Source organism: Zonotrichia leucophrys, chromosome 9 (assembly GCF_028769735.1).
Source record: "Zonotrichia leucophrys gambelii isolate GWCS_2022_RI chromosome 9, RI_Zleu_2.0, whole genome shotgun sequence".
NCBI classification, from domain to species: domain Eukaryota; kingdom Metazoa; phylum Chordata; class Aves; order Passeriformes; family Passerellidae; genus Zonotrichia; species Zonotrichia leucophrys.
In genome coordinates, this window is record NC_088179.1 from 11059976 (window position 1) to 11083564 (window position 23589).

The window sequence follows — 23589 nt, forward strand, 5'->3', positions numbered from 1 at the left end:
TCTGCAAGTCTTGAAAGGACTAAGAGTTTTTTAGATAACTGGAAAAGGCTTTTTCTTCCCTTTTATATTAATGTTGGTTTTGTCTTAGAGCTAGCTTTGCCTTGATAAATGAAAAATGGAGATGAAAATTTTCATGCATGCATTTGAAGCAGGAAGGTCAAAATCGATGAGTGAAAGCTTACTTTATACTTGCTGAACTATGGTCTCATTATTTCTGTAGAAATCATTTCAGAAATCATGATTAGATCATTTTGATTCTATTTGGTTGCAAGTTGGACTTAAAATTTTTTAAGTTTACAATTGCTACAGACTGGGTTTAAAAACTTGCAACAATTGTTACCTGTGTTGTATAACCAACTCTTACTTGAGAAAACTGGCACTGCTCCATGTTCCTCTGTTCCCTGTTTCAGGCCTACTGCTACCAGAGCAATGACTGGGGAAAGGAACTGGTGTAAAGGGAGCATTGAGAAGAGCAGGCAGGAGCTCTCCCTACCTTCCATTTGGCAGATGATGAGTAAGCTGCCAGTCCTTTCTTGCCTCACTGAAAAAAGCTGCGTGACAGATGGCCATGTCATCATAAATAAAAATAGATTGTTGTAGTTCAAGACAGCTCAGAGCATGATTTCCACACTGCTTTTCCCCAGGCTGCTGCCAAGAAATGCAGAGAGCACTGTGCATAAAATCCCTTAGTCTGCATAGGAATTAATGCTGGAAAATTAAAAATCTGATTTATAAGTTTTAAAATTACAAAACTGCATCTGCTTTGCAAACAAATGTTGCTGTTGGCTCCAGAGAGAAATGCTGTCTGGTTTGGTCAGTGGGGCAGTGCAATCTGTGAATTGATGGAATCTGGATGTGAGCTGCCAGCAGAGCCTCTTTGTACCTGTGCCCCCCTCTGCTCCTTTTGTCCCAGCCCAGCTAGCCATGAAGCCTTTGGAGGAGAGGCTGTGTGCTGCTGAGCTGCACACTGGGGCACTGCATCACGTGTGAGAATCCATCACTGAAGGCAATGGCAATCTGCATTCCCCTGCTGGAATAAGCAATGGCTACTTCAGTAGGGACTGTTTTATTGCATTGGTTTCAATGGTCACAGATCATCCAAAGAACTCTGCTCTGGTATTTATATACAAGGAAAACAAATAATTAAAGGGATCTTTGATTCTATATGCACCTTACCACAACTAAATTAATTCCTACCTTCCTCTACTTTATTACCTTACAGAACTTAACAGTGACATTTACTAAGCAGATGGTCATCAGTGGAGAAAAGTGTGGTGCTGGTTTACAGCTGCCTAATTCTTTGAAGGGTTCCTGTTCTGATCAATGATTCACTGACTCCTGAAGGGAAAATCAGACCCTCAATCAGCAAGGAAGCGTGGTGTCAGTTACAATGTGCAAGGCCCAAACCATCAAAAGCATGTAAATGATCAAAAAATGGCTTCTATATTTAGCTCCCCCACTTTATAAATAATTAATAACTAGTTGGTGGATGATTTAATCTTAAAATATTTTATTAAGCACTGATAATAATGCAGAAATCCATGTAATAAAACAACTTTAGAGAAAAAAGCTGAGTTGAACTGAGTTGCTATAAATATTGCACTTAGAATTCTTATTTTACGTACAAAACTCCTTAAAAAATTGGACAGTTATAAATTAACATCTTCCAAGTAATTGGAATTTTTCTTTGAGATCAGATGGCTGTGCTGCAAATCTTCGGCTTTCAGCCTTAGGAGGGTCTGTTCTCATCTGGTACATGGAATGGATTTCACTTTGAGCCAGCTGTGCTTATGTGGACAGGAGAGGAGGAAGGGTCAGCATGGTTGTACTGTTGGCAGTCACTTGTATTTCCATGACTTAGGCTAAGTTAAAATGATTGTTCAAGACAGATGATAGAACACTGCAGAGTTCAATTTTGACATGTTTTGTTTTTCAAGGCATTTAAGATCTTTGAGTTCTTAGTCTTAAAACTCATGACAAAGCTGTTGGGATAGACTTTGCCTCTGCCATCTTCTTCTACCTGGCCCATGATGATGTAGTTTAAACCTAGAAAGGAGAGAATGAAATTACAAGACAGAAATCTGGGACATCATTTGGTAAGTACAGTTCCTGACCTGTGGTTTCTGTTCATTTCAGTGTTTGTTACCAATGTCTTCCAACGCCTGCAACATTTACTCCCTTACCCATCTTTGCCATACTTGTTACACCACAAACTAGTAAGGTAAAAATCAAGCAGATGCAGAGCTAAGTGTCTAGTACATAATTAAATATATAGGGGATACTCTTAAACACAGACTGTCAAGTCTGAGAGGCACTAGAAGTGCCCATCAACACTGGATAACCTAACCACTGTCACCCAGGGTGGAATATGTCTCAATTTTCAATATTTTCACATTTGCTCAGCTTATAGGTTACTGCCCTTAAGCAATAATGCTCTTAAATCCTCTCATTCCCTTTCCCTCCTCAGAAATGTAAACATTCTCTAGATACATACAGAAGCATTCAGGCAAGGTGGACTTAATGAGTGGTAAGACCTGGCTTTGGACAATTCAATTGGATCTCTGTATTTTTATGCCTTAGAAGGGTTGGGGATTTGCAAGGTCTTGGGTTGGAAGGAATGGTACCACAGGGATATAAACAGAAAAGTTCAGATATTATGTAATGGCTCTTAAATAATTCATTGAGATTTAGGATGAGAAATAGAAGTGGTTTGGAGCCAGAAGTCTGCCTAAAAGGAGACAGTTTGTTTCACCAAGGACATTATTATGTCTCCCAGTGTGCTGTTTTCAGACAACTAAAGGCAAAAGCTAATTTCTGATCATGATTTTTCACTTTGTTATTGCCCACTTTGAGTTAATATGCTTAAGCACTGGTAGGATCTGGAATGATATCAGGGTTTTTTTGATGCTTATTAAATTACTTTGACTGTTTCCTGCTATGACTCTGTTTATGTTCTCGTGTTCTACCTGTTTACTTATGAGGCAAAGCTAAAAACAGATTTATTTTTCACTTAGTTACTTCAATAAAAAAATGCTCTATTTCTTTTAACACCTTTACCACAATTAACTGGAATTTATGTTGGTTGATCTCTGTATATTACTTAAGGTAGCTTTTAGTAGTACTGGCTGTTTGCAGATACCAAGTGGGCTTAATGCTATGAGTATTTCTGTGAAACTATAAATACATTCAGGAGATCCACAAGAGTGGAACTTGATTTTCTGCTATTTCCTGTAAGATACTGCTCTTCCAGGTTTAGCAGGCTGTTGTCTTTCCCTTATAAACAGCTGTGTATAAAAACTAGCTCCAAAATACATACAAGTAAACACCAAATCTATCTCAGCTTCATCTGAGAGATAAAGATGAAAATCAGATTTTATCTTGCATCATGAGGCTTTTAAAGAAAAAAGTTTTGCAAACACCTGTGATCCACGTGAGCCTAATGTTTTTCCAGAAAAACAGAAAAATGCAATAAACCTCTGGATTACTGGTCATTTTAAATTTATTTTAATACTAACTGCTGATTATAGAAAAAAAAACATGGTAATTTTACTGATTTTTGTGTCCATATTTCTAATAGTAGTTTTTATAACTGTTATCTTTTATAAACACACAAAGCAGTTATTACTGTGTACTTACCTCTCCTGATGAGAGGACACTGCTTACACATAACAAGAATCTTGGCACTCATATTCTTGCCAGCTTGCTGGATTGCTAAATTCCCCTCCTTATATACATTAATGATGGATATTGTTGCATGCAGACTGCCAGCCCGTGGTACTGTTGTGATTACTGTTCCAGTTATTACTAGAAGAAAAGACATTTGATATATTTGGTACATTTTTATTATTTTTAGACAAAAATTTTGAGGCATCATAAAAACTTATTAAGTATATTAGTGCCTAATACTGGGAACACTTACTAAAAATATGAGTATCACTGCTAATAACAAACTCACTTCTGTCAAATTTTGGTGGCACCAAATATGGAACTGTTCTACAATGTGTCAGTCTCATGCAAGCCCAGTTCTCTGATTTCAGTTGAACGGTACAATTTAATACTACTTTTAATGTGTCATTTTCAAATTGTGCAGAAATTGAATTGAAACTCTTCTAGCCAAAATCAGAACTCCCAGCGCTCTGACACTCCCATTTGAGTAGCAGGGAATAGTTAATGCCCTAAGAACTAGATTTTGGTCTGCCTGAGGCCTAATACAAACTTACTTATTTCAGCTGAATGTATTTACAGATCTCTAGTTACCATCATATCTCCCAAAGACCTCTCAGTATGAAAATCAAGACACTTTCTTTTCCCTAGGATGACTAAATTAACTGTTAAGCCATCTTTATTTATCCAAAGGAAATGGTAATTGGTATTAACAATTTGGTTTCTTCTCAGGGCATCTTTTTACATCAGGTATTCTATCCTAGGATAAATTCGATCTTCAATTATCAAGTATGTACAGCCAGATTTGTTTTACAAAACTGCATAATGCATATTTTGCCATTTTGTAAATTTTCACATTATCGTCCTCTAATGCAGAGCTTTTAATTAAATAGAATGTTCCAGGTCAATCAAGAAAGAACTATGGATGTTAAACTGCTGGGTACTGCAACTGTGTTTCTAGGAACAATAAAATGGAATGCATGATGAAAGAAAAATAGTTATTATTTTCTAAAATCATAAATTCTGCAAATAAACTTCAAGTAAATAATATTCTATGAACAGACTTATTATTCCTACCTTAGGATATGCTTTTATTCACAGTAGCATATAAAGTATTTTTACTCTCACTCCTGTCACAGAAAAGACTGAAAAATGTCAAGTATTTGACAGAAGATGGGAGAGAAGAATGTGATTTCTTACTGTAATGCTAGAGGAAAAAAACAAGCTTTATGTAGTGTCATTTACCATGAGCCACAAAGCTGGGGTGTGGCCAGTAAGAGGAGACCATTTATGGTTTGGGTTTTTTCCCCTACCTGTTTCTGTTGTGTTGGATCAGCCTGAGGGTTGGAAGGGGCTGTGGTCAGGGCTGGGAGGGGCTCCCTGAGTGCACCCTGAGTGCTCCCTGCCCAGGGGCACAGACACAGCTCCCCTGCTGCTGGGCACCATCAGGCAAACCTGCCCTAGATCCCTCAGATCTCATGGGATTAGCAGTGCAGTAAGAGGGACTCAGCTTAAAATGAAAAAAGGGTGGTGGCAGGGAGTTTTCTCATCCAATTGCCAGGCATGTTATAGGGGATTAAAAAAAGATTGCAGTATAATACGGGGAAATACAGACACATAACTGAGCAGATCAGCAGTGCCAGTGCCATGCTAATGCACAGCAGACACTGTTTCTCCTGATTGATTTATGTCTGTGTACAGAAAGCAGTGCTTGGAAGCTTCCATCCCTTCCAATTTCTTTTCAAAGCATTTTGGAAGCACATACACTGTGTTGTGGAACAGTCTTGGCTGGTTACAGAAAATGGAGATGACAATACAGTAACTGAATCAGTGAATCCTGGGGTTGTCTTACATTGTCATTTGCTTCTCAGATTGAGAAGTTAAGTTTGTCTCAGATATCTGTGCAGTGCCTATTTTAGAATATCTCCAAGAATGTACTGAGTGAAACACAGATACTGATGTCAGATACATAGAGAAGTTGGTGTAAAAATATTAGCCTATATATTAATGGAAACCCAGAACTCCATCTGGGAAAATTTCCTTGAGTGTAAAACCACAGTAGAGAATGGATAAATAAAAAGAAACTGCTTCCTTACCAAAGTTGCTTGAACAATAATTGCTTTCCAGAGTCCCACTCCTTTTACACTTCTGCTGGCAAAGGGCAACTGTAGGTTTCACAGCTTTTTGAAGGGAAAAAAGTAAATTGAAACTGAAATGAAGCATTTGCTACAAATAATAAGCACTATGTTCAAAAAAGACGAGAAGAAAGATTAATAATCCTGATGTGTGCATGAGCTAGAGCTGGCATTTCAGGGATGAGCACCACAGTAACAATATTCCTCTCTCTGCTGTCACCTCCAGTCATTGTCTATTCAGGTGTCTCAGCTGTGTCTGTTCCAGCAGCCTGAGAGAACGGGATGTCACTCAAGATTTGTGTGACATCTGAAGCCTGTCACTGCTGCTGCCACACAGCCCTAGCAGAACACCTGGAGTAGCACAAGAGGATGTTACAGTAACACTTCCCTGGGAGGGGGTGGCCTTTTATTGGAAATTATGGCACTGTGATGAAAGGGATCAGAGTTCAAATTCCTGACCCTTTTTTCCCAAATTTTTCACATAGCTTCATGTCAGGTAGTGTTGCATAGTTTTTCTTCATGACATTTTGAAACAAGATGTTTGAGGTTTGGAGTTAACATTAGGGATTGACATTTCCTTTCTGAAATGGAATGCTTTGTTTATAAACAACTGAAAACACTTGGCATCTTTCTTACTGGTATTCGAGTCTTTAGAAAGTTAAATGCCTCCCACAAGGAAAAGTGTTTTAAAGAACAAGTTACTATGTCAATGATACAGGTCTGGCAAGTGCTTCCTATCTCAATGCTACACACAGCACACCAAAAATTTAGAATTTAATGTTTCTTGATTCTTTAAAGTTAGCATCCATAGTAGCAGGTTAGGAAATTCAGCAGGTAGATGAGTCCCAGGTGTATGCCATCATGGCAGCTGCCAAAAATTTACTGAGGTGCTCTGTTTTTTCTAAATTTAAAACTAGGATTATGTGTTACAAAATATCTTGTTTGGTCCTTTTAGGGTGCTTTTTTCTTTCTTTTTTTTTTTTCAGTTTAATAAATTTTGGTTGGTGACCAGCTTTGCTATGACTTGTCAGCAGAGGCTGTCTATTGTTTGTAAGATACTTTAGCAAAACATGAACTGGAGAAGAACTGAAATACAAGTTTAGTTGCCTACAACTTGACATGTAGGCACACTGACAGGAAAATGCATGACTTTATCCAATGATATAAGGAAGTCAAATACCTCACCACAGGTATTGGATTAATCTTCATTACTTTTACAAATTTATTTATAGCATTTATTTATTTCTGCAACTACTAATATTTGTACGTTACATAAAGACTGATGTAATTCTTATAAGAGCTTACTAAAGTTTAATATTTTATTCATGCCTGGAGTTCTGTGCAAGTTTAAACAGATCTGATCTGCAAGATAATAAGATGAGTCTCTTTGAACTGGACACTTCTGGATGCAAATGATGGCTCAGAAATGTAACTGAACTGTAGAGGTTTGGTTTGCTGTGGTTTGTTTTGAAGATCAGAAATGCCTACACTGTGCAAAACTGATCACACCTTGAAAGGACTTCTTATTTCTGTCTGCCTGACAAGTCTTTTGAACTCTTTGCCTCTGTTGCCCTCTCTAAGATGAAGCGGCATGTTTTCATTTTCTAACACTGATGCTGTCATGAAAATTGATTTGGAGTTAATTGGTAAATTTCACCTCTCTTGCCTGTGCAAAACCCTGAACAGGGTTACTGACAGCCTGCATTACTTGAGACCAAGTGTTTCTACCAACAAGGTCGTTAACAAGTGCTTTAGAGTGAAGAAGAGCTGAATTATTTATTGTTAGAGTCACATCAGAATGATTTACAGGTCACTATGGTTTCATTTTTTTCATGTTTATTTTCATCTATTTTGAATACCTTCATTAGCAGATTAAAGCACCAGTTTCTTGGTTTCCTGCCAACAAGCCATTGCTGCCCTGATTTGTGATGTGTTTTAAGTACAAATCAGGTTATGTCTTGCAAAAACATCATAAATAATTTGGTTTTCTGCTATAATTGTATCTGAAATGCCTCACATACAGGTTATAGAAATTCTAAGAATTAATCCCTTCAATATCTCAGTAATGAGGTATTTTTGGCAACACCTTTAGAGAAATCCAGCTCTGATCTTTCATATATGTTGTCTTGTCTCATATACAAAAGGAGACTGACTTTTAGTGAGACATATTTCTCTCTAAGTTCCAATCACTAAATATTTTCAAATAAAAATTATTCTAAGAGAGTGTCATATTGACAGGGTTTTGACAGAACCTGAAGAGGGCTCAATTGGCTTCCATACCAATTTTGCTTGATCTTAAAAACTGTATGAAGAAAAACACAGTAAGATTTTTATATATCAACTTGTATAGAAGAAAGAGTTCCTTTAAATAAAACTACTTCCCAAACTATTCAAAAATTTTTATTTAACAGAAATTAGCTTCTCCATCCTTCTATGGAATGTGCTAGTTAACTGTCCAAAATTGAAAAGAGACAGGAAAATTCTCTCAGGTGGAGTAAGTTACTTTTACACTAAACTCTTGCCTGGATAGATTTTCTTTAATAATCTTGAGTGCATTGTCTCTTGAGTATATTCCAGTACTCCCTTGAGTATATTAATTTTCATTAATTCCTTCAACATTTAAAATACTAACAAACTGTAAAACTTGAATTTTTAATATCATTTCTATCTTGTATTTCTGTAACTCTCTTCTTGTCCTGGAATAATTAATTTTTATAGGGAATGAAATAGAGCCAGTAGGACTTACTTGAGGTAGCAGGGACTGTTGTGGTTGTAGGCAGAGCTGTAGTTGTGGGTAACTTTTTTGGTCTAAATTTGTAATGGCCAATAAAGCCATCAGCTGTTAAGCTTAAATCAGATAAAAACTGAATGAGCAGCTCATTTTTCTCAGACAGAATAGGCCTAAAATAGAAAAACAAAATAAAATATTTCCATTCTTTCACATGTCAAAGCCAAAAAGCATTAATAACATTCTTTAAAAAAACCCCAACACTCCAGACTAATACTGAAAAATACACAATTCTTTGCTGGCATGTCACACACTGGTGTTTTGAGGATGAAACTCATTTCCACTAATCACCTGAAACTCTTGATTCCTGAAGTTTATGCCAATATGAGCATTGTTCAATTCTTCCCAGTGACTTCATTGCAAACTTCACTTCCATGAAACGGAAGGGGTCAGATTAGGAAAGTGGGAAAATACGTTGAAGAAATCCTCTGTACACAGGGGAAGTAAGTAAATGGGATGTTTTAAAATTTGGTTTTGTTTAGTAAAAAAGGAAAGGCTATGAAAATTCCTTAAGTACTGGACTCTGCAACTCTTCAAGAAACCTAGCAAAAAATAAAATGTTTTGGGTTATTACTTCTGTGGGCTCACTTTTTGTCAATTATTACATTTTGATTACCCAGAATTTTTTTGAAACCCTTAATGAAGTCTTTGAAGTAAAAACTTGTCATTGTTTTCCTTTTTTTTGGCAGATTATCAGAAATCAGTTTACTCTGATGGCCAGGTCTGACTTAACCAAAAGTAAGGGGCTGATTAACTGGAATTCTCTGGATTTACAGCTGCCATGGTGGGTGCCCAGATTAGACTTTCCTTGCTGCAGTATTGACACAGCCTGTGGATGTAGAAGGGCACTGATTATCAGCTGCCAAGAGCTTTGTTCTGCTTCCTGAACACCAGGACTACAAGGCCAAATTTGAAAGATCTGACCCAATCTGTGTATCCTGTCTTTTTAAAAAGGGCTGAGAGGAAAGTGAGTCAGATAGAGTGAGGAATGAGCCAAGGGGCCAGAGAGCTCAGCTGGGTCCTGGTCCTTCAGTATCTATAATCCAAACATCACATCATGTTCATGTTCAGCTGCCATTCCTATTGGTGCCACACCAGTATCAGGAGCACTGGGGTTGTCACACAGTGGCTGATGAGGCTTGTGGGACAGCAGAGAACATGGGCTGGGGCCAGGGTTAGTCATGGAGAGAGAGAGAAAATAGAGAAAACCTAGAGAGACAAGATACTAAGCAATTTCTACATGTTCTGTTGGAGGTGCAAAACATGGCATTTAATTTAAAGATTAAAATCTTTTAGAAGCCTTGGACAGAGCTGTTGGCAAAATGACCCACAGTGGCAGTGAAGTTCCCAGCTAAGGAAGTTACTTACGCTGGTGGACTGTCTCCACAGTACTTCCCAATTCTTTTGGCATCATTGATCTCCCCACCATTGAACACTGAAACGTAGTCATATCTGCAGTAGTTGTCTCTTTCCACATCAAACTTCTCAAATTTTAGCTCTATTAGCTAAAGGGAAAATGGAAATAAATCATTAAGGATTTGACATGCAGAATTTATTAACAGTTCTTGTATTAAGTGACATCTTCATATAAAGTACTATTTATTTTTTCTTTCAATAAAGGAAAATTCCTTAATCCACTTAATTGTGAAGTATTTTAATCCACATGACCTCTCCAACGAATAGTTCAGCATATGACTCTAGTATTCTGTAAAATGTTTTCTTCTCAAATGTATGCAAGTTCAATAACTTCTGATAAAGCTATTATTATGAATGAATGTTAGTAGGTGTTGGGTGTTACAATGCTCTTAAAATAACTACAGCAAGTGTAAGCAACAGAAAAGGGGCTTTTAATGTCATTGCATCTTTCAAGATACACTAAAGAAAAAGCAAAGGCAAAGCTGATACAAGGCATTTCACTGACTTCATTAACAGCAGGGCTTAAATCACTGTGGTTGCCAATGCTGTGTATACTTGATGCAGAATTAAAACCATTAGAAATTAAAATGTTGATAGAAAGAAAATTAGCAAATAGTAAAACTAAACCCAAGAGAAAGTAAATACTGAAAGGAACAGTGTTTCCATGTCAGATTCCCATAATTGTTGAGGCTTTACAAGTCATAAATGTGAAATAGTATCATGCTGGTATTTCAGTATTTATGCTATTATCTCCAATTACTTTTATTTATGGAATTTTCTACTTAAAGAAAAAAAAATGTACAAGAAAACAGAAATGGAATCTACTACTCTGGAGTTCTGCAGAATGACTCTGTCAGTCAAGTGGGCAAGGAAGGGAAACACAACCCAACTGCTGCATGGAAACAGAGGTAATATATGCATTTAGGTTGCTTCTTTAGATGAAGCACAACAGTATTTAAATCATCTTCCCATAAATAGCAGAAATAAGGCTTGAACGACAAGACTGATTTATGCTGATTGTAGATCAACCTTTATAAAGATCTGACTCAAAGATGGTATTAAATCTTTTAAGATTGTATTAAAAAAAAGAAGTAATTTGTACATGGCATGTACTTTATTTGATTACTGACATAGCAAAAGTTATCTTGTTCTACATTCATAGTAATGATAGCCTGTTATCACCTGATGTCTTAGTTTTGCTTGGATATAGTTTTGCACTATTAAGATATTTAGGGCATAATTTTGTTTCCCATAAAGTATGAGTAACCTTGGGGGACTTGATTTCAGAGATGACTAACAGGCTTGTTTCAAAACCCTCAGTATCATGATGAAAAAATGCACTTTAAATGGAATACCCATCTGAATAACATGCTTGTGATCAAAAAACATGGTAAAGAAAGAAGTAGTGCAACTGGGAATAGAAATGCTAAATTTTTCCATAGCACTGATAAGTATTTCATGATAGAATAGAAGCTCTTCATGATCAGGAGAAGCTCCTTCATCTTCTGTAATAAATTAAGTAATTATTGGTTTGTATTTGAAGCAACAAAACAAGAGTGCCTTGTTTTACTGATCACTTGCTTATGAAAGGGAAATAGAGATAACACCTAAATTCTGGCAAATGGAAGACTGGGGAGCTTTTTCTGTGCACTTGAAGAGAGACACTTATTCACTACTTAATGGAAAATGGCACTGTCAAGATGCTGCTTTTTTCCATGCAAACAACCACTGCTGCAGTACATGAATAATATATATTTGGAAACAGGTAGATTTGTGGAATAGAATCATCAAAAGGCACAGGATATAAAGCCCTTATTTTTATGCTGATATAGCCTTTCTCAAATCATCTCTGTGAGCTTAGGAAAAGTTCTTAGGCTTATCTAGAGACATTTGGAAAGCACCAAAGTAATCTGCAGTTTACAGATAAGGGTTTAAAAATCACTGCCTATCTATAGGATTGTTAAATGGCCTGTATCTAGCAAACAAGGAACGTGCATTAAAAAGGAATACAGGCAAGACTAAGCTGACATATTGCTTCAGTTCAAGGGAGGAACTGTCTTGGTAAATGCAAAAGTAGGAAAGATCAGAAGAATGTATTTATCTGGGGCAGCTTTTTTTATTTCAAGGATTAGTCATGAGCGGAAGATGAAGAGGAAAGTCATCTTTATATGTAAATGAATTTTAAAAGCTGAATGTGGCAAAAAAAGCAACCTACCAAACGTGATTGTCAACCAAAACATTCAATCACTGTATACCTCCTGCTAAGATACAGAGCAGATGGCTCAGCAGCAACCAGAAAATGTGCGGCTAGGATTGAGATTTGCCCTAGAGTGTAGGGAACACACTTGTGTTTGCCATGCGTGGCACAAGAGCCCTCTCAGTCTGCAGGCACATCTCAGCTCCTAATGAAGTGGCAACATATGCTCTCATGGCGTCTGGCTAATAAAGCAAGCATGTTATGCGATGGAGCCTTCAAAATACAAAACAGAATAAACTGCTTTTATTAAATTCAATCAGCTCCACCTGGGTACCTCAATAGTAAATGCTCAAACATTGTTAGACTTAAATGGTCATCATCACGTTTGGTGCTGAGATGATCACATGCCCTGACTTCATTTGCATGGTATTTTTTGAATTAAGAAAATAATGTTTAAACCTTCCTGGGCTTAAAAGCCTCAGCAGTCACAGATGCTTTAATGGGTTTCATTTAGGGGAGTGCACCAGTGCGTGGCCCTGCTGAGGAAGCACAGGAGTCACTGGGGCGAAGGGGGAGCGGAAGGCGGGACGGGCGGAGCGTGGCCGAGCCTGTGCCCGCCGTGCCATCGCAGTGTCCCGGGCCAGCGTGGGTCCCTGCAGGCAATGGAAGCTGAGCTGTGCCAGCAGGGCCTTACCTGGTTCTTCGGGGCCACGATGTGCCAGGAGCAGGTGACACCCGCGGGATAGTCCCGCTCTGGCCAGTTGGGCGTGTGGAAGGAGCCCGAGGGTTTCTCCAGCCGTCCCCCGCAGTACTGGTCCCCTGCAAGGCAGCACAGCGGGGCCCTGAGGGCGGCGGCCGTGCTGAGGGAGCCTCGGCCACAGCCCGCCCAGACACGGCCGAGCCCTCCGCCCCACCTGGGGCACCTCTGGGAAAACACAGCTAATAAACGGCAGCAAAACAGAGAGAGAGAAGCATTCCTGCAAACGCTGGAGGAGGAGAAGCCGCAGGTACTGGAGGAGCCATCCCACAGCCCGTGGCAGCAATGGTGGGGCCAACATGCACTTCCAAAGGAACTGCAGCCTGGGGAGTGTTCTTGATGGAGAGGGGTCTTTTCTTCCATTTCTCCTGCCCTCAGTTCCAAATTAAAAACTCCATCAGGTGTGTAATCCTTATCTACAGTATTACTATGAACCTTCTCATTAAATTAACTATATCCGGGCAAGGTTATTTAATGTATCGTTCAATACAAGGTTACAACTGGTAGGCCTGATAAACTACTCACCACCTGCACTGCCTCTGCCCAACAACCTGTCCAGTCTGGTATCATACCAATAGCAAAAGCCTTGTACAAGAGTCACTAACTAGGGCAATACCACCTTCCTGTGACCTCCCAGCCTCTCACTGTTCATACTCTTCCCAAGCACCAGGCAATGCCTTTATGTTTAGTAATACCTGATGAATTTTGCTTTGATGTTTTTGTAAGTGGTTTTAAACCAGGACAGAAACAGACAATCCACAATATCCCCTGGTACAGTGTTCTACTGCTTCACAGGCCACAGAGAAAAAACACCCTCTCCTTTCCTTTGCAGCCACTTGCTCATCTGGTTTTTATGTTGCAAGAGATGGACCAAGGTCCATGTTCCTCCACACCACACTTCCTCCCCACCAGGCATGATTTCATAGCCCTCCCTACAGTCCCTTTGACTTTCTCTTTTCCAGCATGAAGAAGTTCATGCTGTGCAGTTGATCTTATGTTTGTGGTGCTCTTTTAACTCTATCTTACTTGTTGTCTCTGATTCCTTACTATAATTTGATCATATTCAGTTCTGAGATGGGAACATCAGAAAGGCACACTTTATTCAAGATGTACATGCATTAGGAATTTATAATGGCATGGGTTTTGTTGTTGTCGTTTGGTCTTTATTTTCTTTCTAAAAATTATTACATTTATGCTTTGTTTTGGATGATGCTGAATTGATGCTCAACTACTGTATTCATAAATTATCTACTTTAAACCTAAGATCTCATTCCAAAACAGTAAGAGTCAATTCAGAACCTGCTGTACTGTACACAAAGTTAGGGTGTTTTCCCCTTATGTGCAACATTTATCTATATTGGATTTCATTTGCCCTTTTAATGGCTAGTTATTACCAGTTTACTACTATATACAGTTCTCTCACTACTCTTAGACTGTCAGCCTTTCTCCTTACTATGTGATGAACCAAGATGGCTAAACAGTTACACTTTGCTTTTTGCTAAGCAAGGTAATTAATAAATATGTTGAATAGCACAATCCTTAATATCTCTGGCACCAAATCTTTAAAAGCATTAATGTGGCTCTGGATAGAGCCGAGTAATATTTGTCTTCAGCACATATGTAATGGTGAATTACCTCTTTCATTTGGTTCTGCTGCAGAAAACTTGGCAATGAATCCACTCCCAGCAGTATTGGCATCTGAAGTCATCTGCACCAACATTTTATTGCTGCTGGACACCAGGGCCCCTGGTTTGACGGTGCCACAGAACCGGCCGATGCGCTGCCCGCTGCCGTGGCCGCTGTAGATGTCCACAAAGTCATAGCGGCACAGGGCGTCGCTCTCCAGGTCCAGGTACCGGAAAGAAAGCACCACCACCTTTCCCTCTGGGACCTGCACAGACAGGGAGGGAGGGACACATGCATCTGCAAGTGTGACCACATATCCATCAGATCCACTGTTTGCATGACTGCTTTCACACCCTTCACCTCCTGCTCAGATGAGCTCTTTTTGTCAACTGCATTCCAGGCACAGCAGTTTCTAAAGCGACTTGGACCAATCCTTAGTACAAGGCTCTGGCCATCTCTTGCCATTATCTTGTTTCTGATCCAGAGTATCTGCTAGTCTGGCTCATGCAGTTAATTATAAACCAGTTCAGCCTGGTGTGTTTCTCTTATTTTCTGCTGAAAGTGTAGAATCAGCCATGCAGCTCTCTGTCACTAAGCAAGGTGAGGAGGATGAGATTAATATGAAAAAAATATGGAAAAAATAATTTACCATTTTAAACAAATGAAATTGCCTCTCTCTCTGATTTGTGTTACCAAGTTTCATAGTTTGAAGGAGTTTTTTAATTTACTGACATACATCTCACATTTATAAATAAAATTGGAAATTTTATGGCTGACACTTTAAAACCCTAATAATTAGTTACTGGAGTGGCTGCAGTGAAATAATTATATCTGGAAAGACAATGTAAAACTATAAACAGAGAATTCAAAAGAACCACTAGTGGGTGTCCTCAATACAGAAGAGAGTTTTGTTTTCTGAAACATCTGAGGAAACATAAGTCAGGGCAAATCTTGTTACATGTCTGCACGTGGACATTGCAAAAGAGACAAGAGTACAGAGAAGGATGTAAATTAAGACAACATAATCGTTTACCAGGAGAAGAACATTTCCTGGGATACAGTTACAAGCTTTTAAGAGAAAAGTCAGCATACTGAGAAGTGAAAACTATTCTAATAAAGCACTTAATGCTGTGTAACAGAACTGAAGAAGGGAAACAGTATTTTAAAGTATAGAGGGACCCTAGACAGGCAAGTGTAATTATGTACATTCAATCCATATCATGGTAGAGTGGTTAGCTATTAGAATAATTGCAGCTGTTCTGCTTTACTGAGACACTACTATAATTTTCTGCTTTAAACATACACTTAATATATCTGCATTAAGTTCATATTTAAGCCACATTATTTAAGAGTTCATGAATTTTTTTCATTCCTTAACAGTGACTCATTTTAAAACACTGGTTTGAAATAAACTAAAACTAAACTGTTCCTATATGAAATTGTCAAACTGTTTTAACATTGAGTCTCAACAGTTAAAAATTGCTTGTCAAGTATAGATGGAAGTGTTATAAATGAAAGTGACTGTTTTAACCCACAGAAGATACTGATAGAGGCAGCAGCTCTAGATGTACTGGAAAATGTGCTGTAGGTGTGTTCAGGTTACTCTCTCATGTGGCTGCTTTTATGCCCAGTGTTGATATTGATCCTGCAGCAGGACAGACTTCTGCTTGAGCTGTTCTCAGCTGCCCAGGGTCCCTGTGCACACTTCCTGACCAGCTCCACTGCACTTCCTGCTGCTGCTTTCAGGGAATTTTCCTTTGAAGTTCAAAGTTCTCTCAAAAATGCATTCAGGTCCCCTGTGCTGATACACATCACTGCTACTACTACAAAACCACAACCCGTCTAATCTTGAATTTATTCCTTGAATCACTGCTCTCATATCTAAATCTCTTACCACATTCACTTGTCTTCTGGTCTGAATCCCTAAGGAGAATAAGGCTTGGTCATTTTAACATAAAATGAGCTAAAATGAATTTGGTATTCCTGCCAGAAGATCTGAATATTATTTACGGTTATACTACAAACTCTGTGTGACTGGACAAGTCAATTCAGAAATGCTGACAGTAAAGTTAGTTAGATGAAGTCAAATTTAGGCAGTTAGATGACAGAAGCCTTTTTTCCAGAAGTATGTATGTAAAATAGCATATGCTCTTTTGGGGTGGAACAGTCATTCTCATGTTTGTACAACTGGTATGACAGGATGCAAATGGAGCAACCTTTAAAGGTTATCATGTTTTAAAATAAACTATCATGCCTACAGTTAGGTTTGTCCAACATATCCCACAACAGTGTCTTGCAGCTTTGGCTAAAACTTGCCCGTCTTTAAGATATTTCCCCTTTTCCTTCTCCTGTTTCTGAAAACTGAGCAGAAGTTGCTCTAGCATATTACATTAAACAGTTTTATCAATGCTTAGGAGATTTTTCCCTGTTTTCTCAGCCTGAATTCCTTCTTTGAATATACCTGCTGTCTCCCAGAGTTCAAAGAAGGAAGTGGAAATGTGAGAGGTGGCTGGTTCTGGGGTACAAAAAGGTCATTTTGCTGTTTTTGTAGAACTGCACTCAGATTTAGCCAAGTGGTTAGTGCTCAGTAATGCTGATGGTGCTCACTGACAGCTTTGTTCTAGGAGTGCACTGACCCAGCACTGCTCTACTCACACCAGCCCCAAGGCACTCACTCTGCCCCTGGGCATGCCACTCTCTTGGGGACAGAGGGAAACAGGGCATGGGACAGACCCCTGGCTCAGGAGGGAGAGGATGACAAAGCAGCCAAGCCCCAGCTGCAGTCAGCCATTCACTCAAGCCTTAGGTTTTCTGGTTCATGGTATCAGCCATTCTGTGCAGTGTTCTGCTTCCTCCTCCTCTCCCCACCACTGGCTATACTGTACTGTACTGTACTATACCATACTACACTATACTATACTGTACTTTCTAATTATATTTCATTGCAGCTTTTAATCTCTGCTTCTGTCAGTTTAGTCTATGTGAACTTGGTCAAGACTGTTCCCCATAGATGCACTGACTTCTGTTTCATGACAGTCTGTAAAAAAATGTGTAGGAAAAACTCAGCCACATGGTCATAAACATTTAACATGGAGCCTGCTGCAGTTTTTAGTTGTCAGAATAATCCTTGCTCATGTTTAGCTGAATTTGGAGAGGTAAGTCATTTAAAGAAACATGGCAGGCCCTTAATTACAGTCACTACTTACTGCTATTACTTTTATTTTTACAATATACTTGCTTATTAAAATATTTGTCATTCACAAAAATAACAAATTTGTTCCGGTATGTTAAATCAGTTAAAATTTTGTGGTCTGAGTAGATGACAATGAAATGCAGAGGATGCTGGTTCCACATTCTGGCAGCAGCTGTTCCAGTTTGCAGCTACTCCCAAGAAATCTTGTGCTAAATACAGGCATCTTTGCATAACTGTGCTTTTCTTTGATTTCTACCATTTCTCTTCTTTAAATGTTGAGAACTAATGTGCTAAAATCTGCCAATGGTTGTCCCAGGACATTTAAAATATTGTTCCATGAGAAACACGGGGGAGCAAGCAAAGGCCAGCATGACTCAGTATTGTTTACTTTGAGCCACATCTGAGCCTGATGCAGTACGATGGGATACCTCAGAGGAAGAACTGGAAGGAATTCAGCTCTTAAAAGAAAAGGAAAAAAAAAGAGGGAGGAGTCAAAGGAAGAATGATGTGATGCTTCCTCTGCAGGGTGTGCCTTATTTTTGTTTTATCCATCCAGCTGGTATCTTTCAACAACAGAGGCACTTCATCCTCTGCCTTTCCTTGTCACAAAGAGGGCACTGACCCACACTCACTCTCTGCTTCCCTTCTTATTTTAACTCTATGAATTTCTTTAGGTTCAAAATTATGATGCTGAACTAATGCCTTACTCCTATGGAAGGCTAAAGAAATTTTAGAGAGAGTTTTTATAGAGCATAATTCCCTAAAATCATCTGTGTAAATTACTAACCTCTTCAAAAGCACATGATTATTCCATATATACAACACACCTCAAAATAAGGTCATGAGATGGTTTTTGTTTATAATTCATTGCAGATATTTCATGTAATGTTAATCAAAGTTCAGTTCTCTTTAAAGTAGTGATGCTGTTTTTCTATTATTCTGACTGAATACAAAGCCTCTTGGTCAAAATTACATGGTTTAGACTATTTACTTTGAAGGGAGGAAACCCCTTAAATGCCAACTTTCACAAATATATGTTGTCTAACTTTTAAACCTGTATGGGTTGAAGAATATATTTTGATATATGTTTAATACAAAAATGCTGATTGTATGCTTTGCTATAGCAGTCCCAGGTAGAGTTGAAAAATACATCAGCTACCTGCAAGCCAAATGTATTATTTCTCTCTTCTGAGAATGAAGTAGAAGTTATTTGGAGTCACATCCTGGGAAGAACTATGATTTCTGCCTAGTTACTTGTCTATCTCCATCTCCAGTTTTAAAAATTTGTATTAGCTTGTTCTTCCTGACAAGGCACTAGATTCTGTTCATCTTTTTCTTTTCCAGCTATACAACCACTGTGTAAAGACCTGGAAGGGTCTTTTCTACTGGAAGGGCAGTTTTTCAATGACATAGGAAAATGAATGCTTAAAACATAGAAAAATTTATGTAAAATATTCTGCTCCCTCAGGGCAGATTCCCAACTGCCCTGATAAGTAAATTTTTCAAACTTTGCTTATTGTCAGCAAACCTGCTGGAACACAGCTCCTGAACCTATAAAAACATAACCTTACATAACTCTGACAGTTTTCAGTATTATTGTTGCACATAAAGTTGTTGGAGTTTTATGGGAACTAAGCAGCCTGCCAGAAAAACACAGGACAGCAGTCCAGATTCTCGGACTGTGTGACACATTTATGTGAGGTGATGGCCAAGAAGGATTACAGAGTATTAAAACCAAGTGTATATGACATATTTTAGATCAAACTATATACATTACTATAGGAAAGGAAATAGCTGTACAAATGACTTCTTAGCAAAGCCAGTGAAAAGCTGCTGGGTAGTCTGCCAAGGCAGTAATAGAAGCACAAGCATGTGCTGAACACTTCTTAGAGCTCTTAGAATAGAGAAGCTGTTTTCTTTAGCCAGCTGAAAAAGTCCCAGTCTCTTGAAATAACAGAACCATAATTGAGTTAGACTCTTCCAGCTTTAGCAAACTAGTTGGAAAGATTTCAGATGATACCTGAATGCTACATTGCTTTATCTGTATTACCTGTAATGTTTTCTAAGCCTGTTTTCCTCTAAAGAACGAATTAGGTCTCATTCTGCCTTTCATCCTGCATTTCTTGTGCAGATGGTGAAATTCTGTAGTTGAGAAAACAAGAGCTTCACGCTTCTCATGACCCAGACATAAAGTAAATCAACGTCTCTATCAGTCTTGCAGGCTTGTCAGATCCTGCATTAAGAGACTGTTTTCAGAAAGGTGTTCACAGCCCTTGGCTAAAACGGACAGGCAAATGTCTTAGTCACTTTCTAAGACCAGATGCTAAATGAGGAAGACTAACAGTAACTACAGAGTATTTCTTCATGGCAGTGTAACTGGCTTACTTACTTGGGTGCTATTACAAGCTATTCTGAGCCTCAGCAGTATTTGGTGAAAGGATTTTGTTGTATAAATTCAGGCCAACCAGACCCTTGAGCGTACCGTTTTGCCACAGTATGGTAAACCATGGTCTTTTTAAAGAGACTACAGGCTTAGTCTTGCAGGTTTATTAGTCCTTGCCTTCCCAGCATCCTTCCTGCACACCCAAAAGACACAGAGCATTCTACAGTTGATGGGGAGACGAAATCAGCTTGGCTTAGTGAACATTATTTTTAACAAAACAGGCGTTAAATGGGCTGAGGGCACAAGCAAGCCTGGACTATCCAGTTGTGCAGCCCTTCTCTGGCTTTGGGCAAACCACAAAGGACAAGCAGGAGGCAGTCAAATGGCAGCACAGCAGAGCACTGGGAGTCAGGGTGATCAGGAAATGACAGAAGCCATTGAGTTCCTCCCATGGTCAAGAAAGCTCAAGTGCAGACACAGCTCTGCTACAGCTCTGTAGAAATGCTTCTCACCGTGCCCAGGCTCACCTGGATGCTGGCATCTTGTTAGCAACAGCCACAAAGTCTGCAATTAAAGCACTCTGTACGGACTTTCTAAGTACAATAATTTGTTCTCTTCTCCCTCTACCCCCCATATATGAAGGGCAGATACATGGCATGATTCAGTAATTGCTTCTTTAGTGCTGCCTCCATTTGTTATCCAAGTTTTTAGTGGTAAAAACTTCATGCTGTTACAAGCAAAATTATTATCTCCCTCCAGATTAAATTTTGAACTTTTGAACATCTAATACTGAGTTACACTGGTAAACTAGTTTTGTATGTTTTTCCCTTTTATTTAAGGCATGTGTGTATGATTCCAAATGCAATTTGCATCTGCTCTTCAGACTGCAAGGTGGGCTGTGCTGACTGCTGTCACCTCAGCCCCTCAACAGCAAGGAATCAAGTTTGTGGGCATGCACCATGCTTCACATCCTCTTTGGGATGAGGTCAGACACGGCTCAAAGGTAACCTCTAACTGGGCCCCAAAATAACACAACAGAAAGGTGCAGAAAGCAGCTCTGCAGCTTCACTGACATCTTTCAGATAAAACGATTAAAATCACAGCGCTCATTTGGTACGAGAGTTGTTTTAAACTGAACATTGTAAACAGATCAATGTCTCCTGCTCTGCGTCAGCATCTCTATAGTAGCAGGAAACAATTATCCTGTGACATCCTATTCTCCTGCCAGCACCTAGCCTGTGATGCAGTCTTTCAACTGAACTTGTCTTTAGTGATCCTGTCAATACACAGACAAACTTATTTTTTATGCCGTCCTATTTTTTCTGTAGGCCCAAATGTCAGAAGAGTTCTTGGTGAACTGTGTCTAAAAAAGAGAGGAAATTTGGTGGGCAGTTTCAGTAGGTTTAATTTGTGCAGATGTGAGGAAGAGTAATCATTCATTCACATCCCCTTCTCTGACTCCAGACCAGATAAGGATATCCAAATGCATTTAGCCCTAGTTGTTTCATGGAATCTGTTGTCCATGAATATATCTCTTCCCTACAGTCTCATTTCAGCATTGAAATATCAATTGTACCACATGGTTCCATTTCACATAGTCATTTATAAATGTAACAGCACTTCCCTACTGCTGTCATCCTGCTGTATGACAGACTCCAGATGTCCTGGCTGGCAGAACTCTGCTAGCAGCACACTTCAAGCAAACCTGCCTGATTTTTTTTGGGTTTGATTGAAACTTTTTTATATGCCTTCTTGCCAAGAAATTTTGCTTTTCATACTCGCCACCTCAAATCTTTTCTTTGCTAGAACTCACTATTGCTTTCCACAGTGACAGAAGGGGAGATGTTTGCTTTTAAGTGGGTTCATTTAAAACAATTAGAGGTGCATCAGGGAAGTCAATGAAAACTTGCTTCTGATATGAGGTAAGGCCAGTTGGGTTCAGCCACAATTATCATATTACATCAACCCTAAAAAGCCCCAGATAGCTGAGCTAGTTTGAGTTACTGAGTTCATTATTACACATATGTTACCCCATGTAAAACGCAGTTTCACAACAAATTGCTGTTCATTGTCTTCAGCACTGATTTTGTGGTATTAAAAATTCTTACGGTGATTTTCCAAGTACATTTGCTGTTTGGTGGGTAGACGCCAGGAAATCCTTCACTCCCAATAAACCCTGACTCTCCAGATACAACTCCTCCACATGTAAATGTAGGCCTGAGAATAATAGAAAAAAAATTCATTTATTCTTTGTATAAGAGGCACAAACTGTCTCAACAGCTTAAATATTTAAAGCCATTGCTAACATGGAATATGTTTAATCATTTACATAAAATCACTATTGACAGAGAATGTGCAATTTAATGTGCGAACTTAGGTGTAGAAAAAATTAACTCCTTAGGCCTTAATTCTGGTCAGCACAGACTGTTATCTCTCCCTCCTTTTTTACTTCCTAAGAGCAGTGGTGTGCCAACGTGATGTATCACTGCAAATTGCTATTATAATGGAAAAATAATTATTGAAAAGTCATTAGCAATAACTTTTTATAGTACACATAATAGTAGTTAAAATAGCATTGATATAAAAATTCTCATTCCTTTCTATGCTTTGAATTTATATGTTTTAATCAAGGAAGTCTGTGGTACTTTTTGGTACCTCAGTAGCACAACCCACCCCGTGCTGAGCCCTGTGGCCCAGCTGTGCTCAGGGCTCAGCTCAGGTGCTGGTGCCGGCTCCGGACACGCGAGAAACTCTGGAAAACCTGCATGGAACCTCTGCTACTGCTGAGCACACGAGGGTGAGCGACCGCCCTGCCGAGCTTTAGCCACCGGCACGCCTCACCCTATCCTACTGGTATGTTAGAGAGTTTACAGACTAGCGGGCACCGGGCTGCTCTCGCAGGGCGCCGGGCTCCGTGGGCAATGCTCCTGCCCTGATGCGGTCACGGGCACTGAAACACGGTGGGAACGCGACTGCGGGGGACGAAGGGAGGGGAGGGGAGGGGACGCGGGGCCAGAGAGCGGGTACCTGTGCGGGGGGGCGGCGGGACGCGCCGCCGCCAGCAGCAGCAGTGGCAGCAGCAGCGGCAGCAGCGGCGGGACGGCGGGCGGCATCTCAGCGCGGCAGCGGCGACTGGGGCAGGGCTGGGGCCAGGGAGCCGCTACTCCGACCGCCGCCTGCTCCTCCTGTGGCTGCCAGGGCCGGGGGAGGAGGCAAAGGCTTCCGCGGCCCTCCGCCCCCAGGGCAGGGGCCCGGGCAGGGCCGCCCTCTCTGCCGCGCGGGGCGCGGGCGCTGCCCCGGGTGTGCCCGGCCCCGCCCCGGTGCCTCCCGGGGGCTGCGGGCTCGGCCCGGGCAGCCCCGGCCCCGCGCGCTCTGCGCCCCCGTCCGCCGGCCCGGGCCGAGCCCGCAGCCCCCCGCGACGCCCCGCTGCC

General features: G+C 39.9%; 1 protein-coding gene across 1 annotated transcript; it reads right to left on the reverse strand.

The window, feature by feature from the left end:
* Positions 1-1488: 1488 nt before the first annotated feature.
* Positions 1489-23367, reverse strand: PCOLCE2 (procollagen C-endopeptidase enhancer 2). The gene is made up of 9 exons (XM_064721634.1): positions 23186-23367; positions 22267-22375; positions 14592-14847; positions 12894-13018; positions 9955-10091; positions 8545-8699; positions 5760-5843; positions 3637-3804; positions 1489-2046 (listed from the first exon to the last, which is right to left on the reverse strand). The coding sequence occupies exons 1-9, from the start codon at positions 23269-23271 to the stop codon at positions 1910-1912; spliced, it is 1257 nt and encodes a 418-aa protein (XP_064577704.1). The 5' UTR covers positions 23272-23367; the 3' UTR covers positions 1489-1909.
* Between the last annotated feature and the right edge of the window lie 222 nt (positions 23368-23589).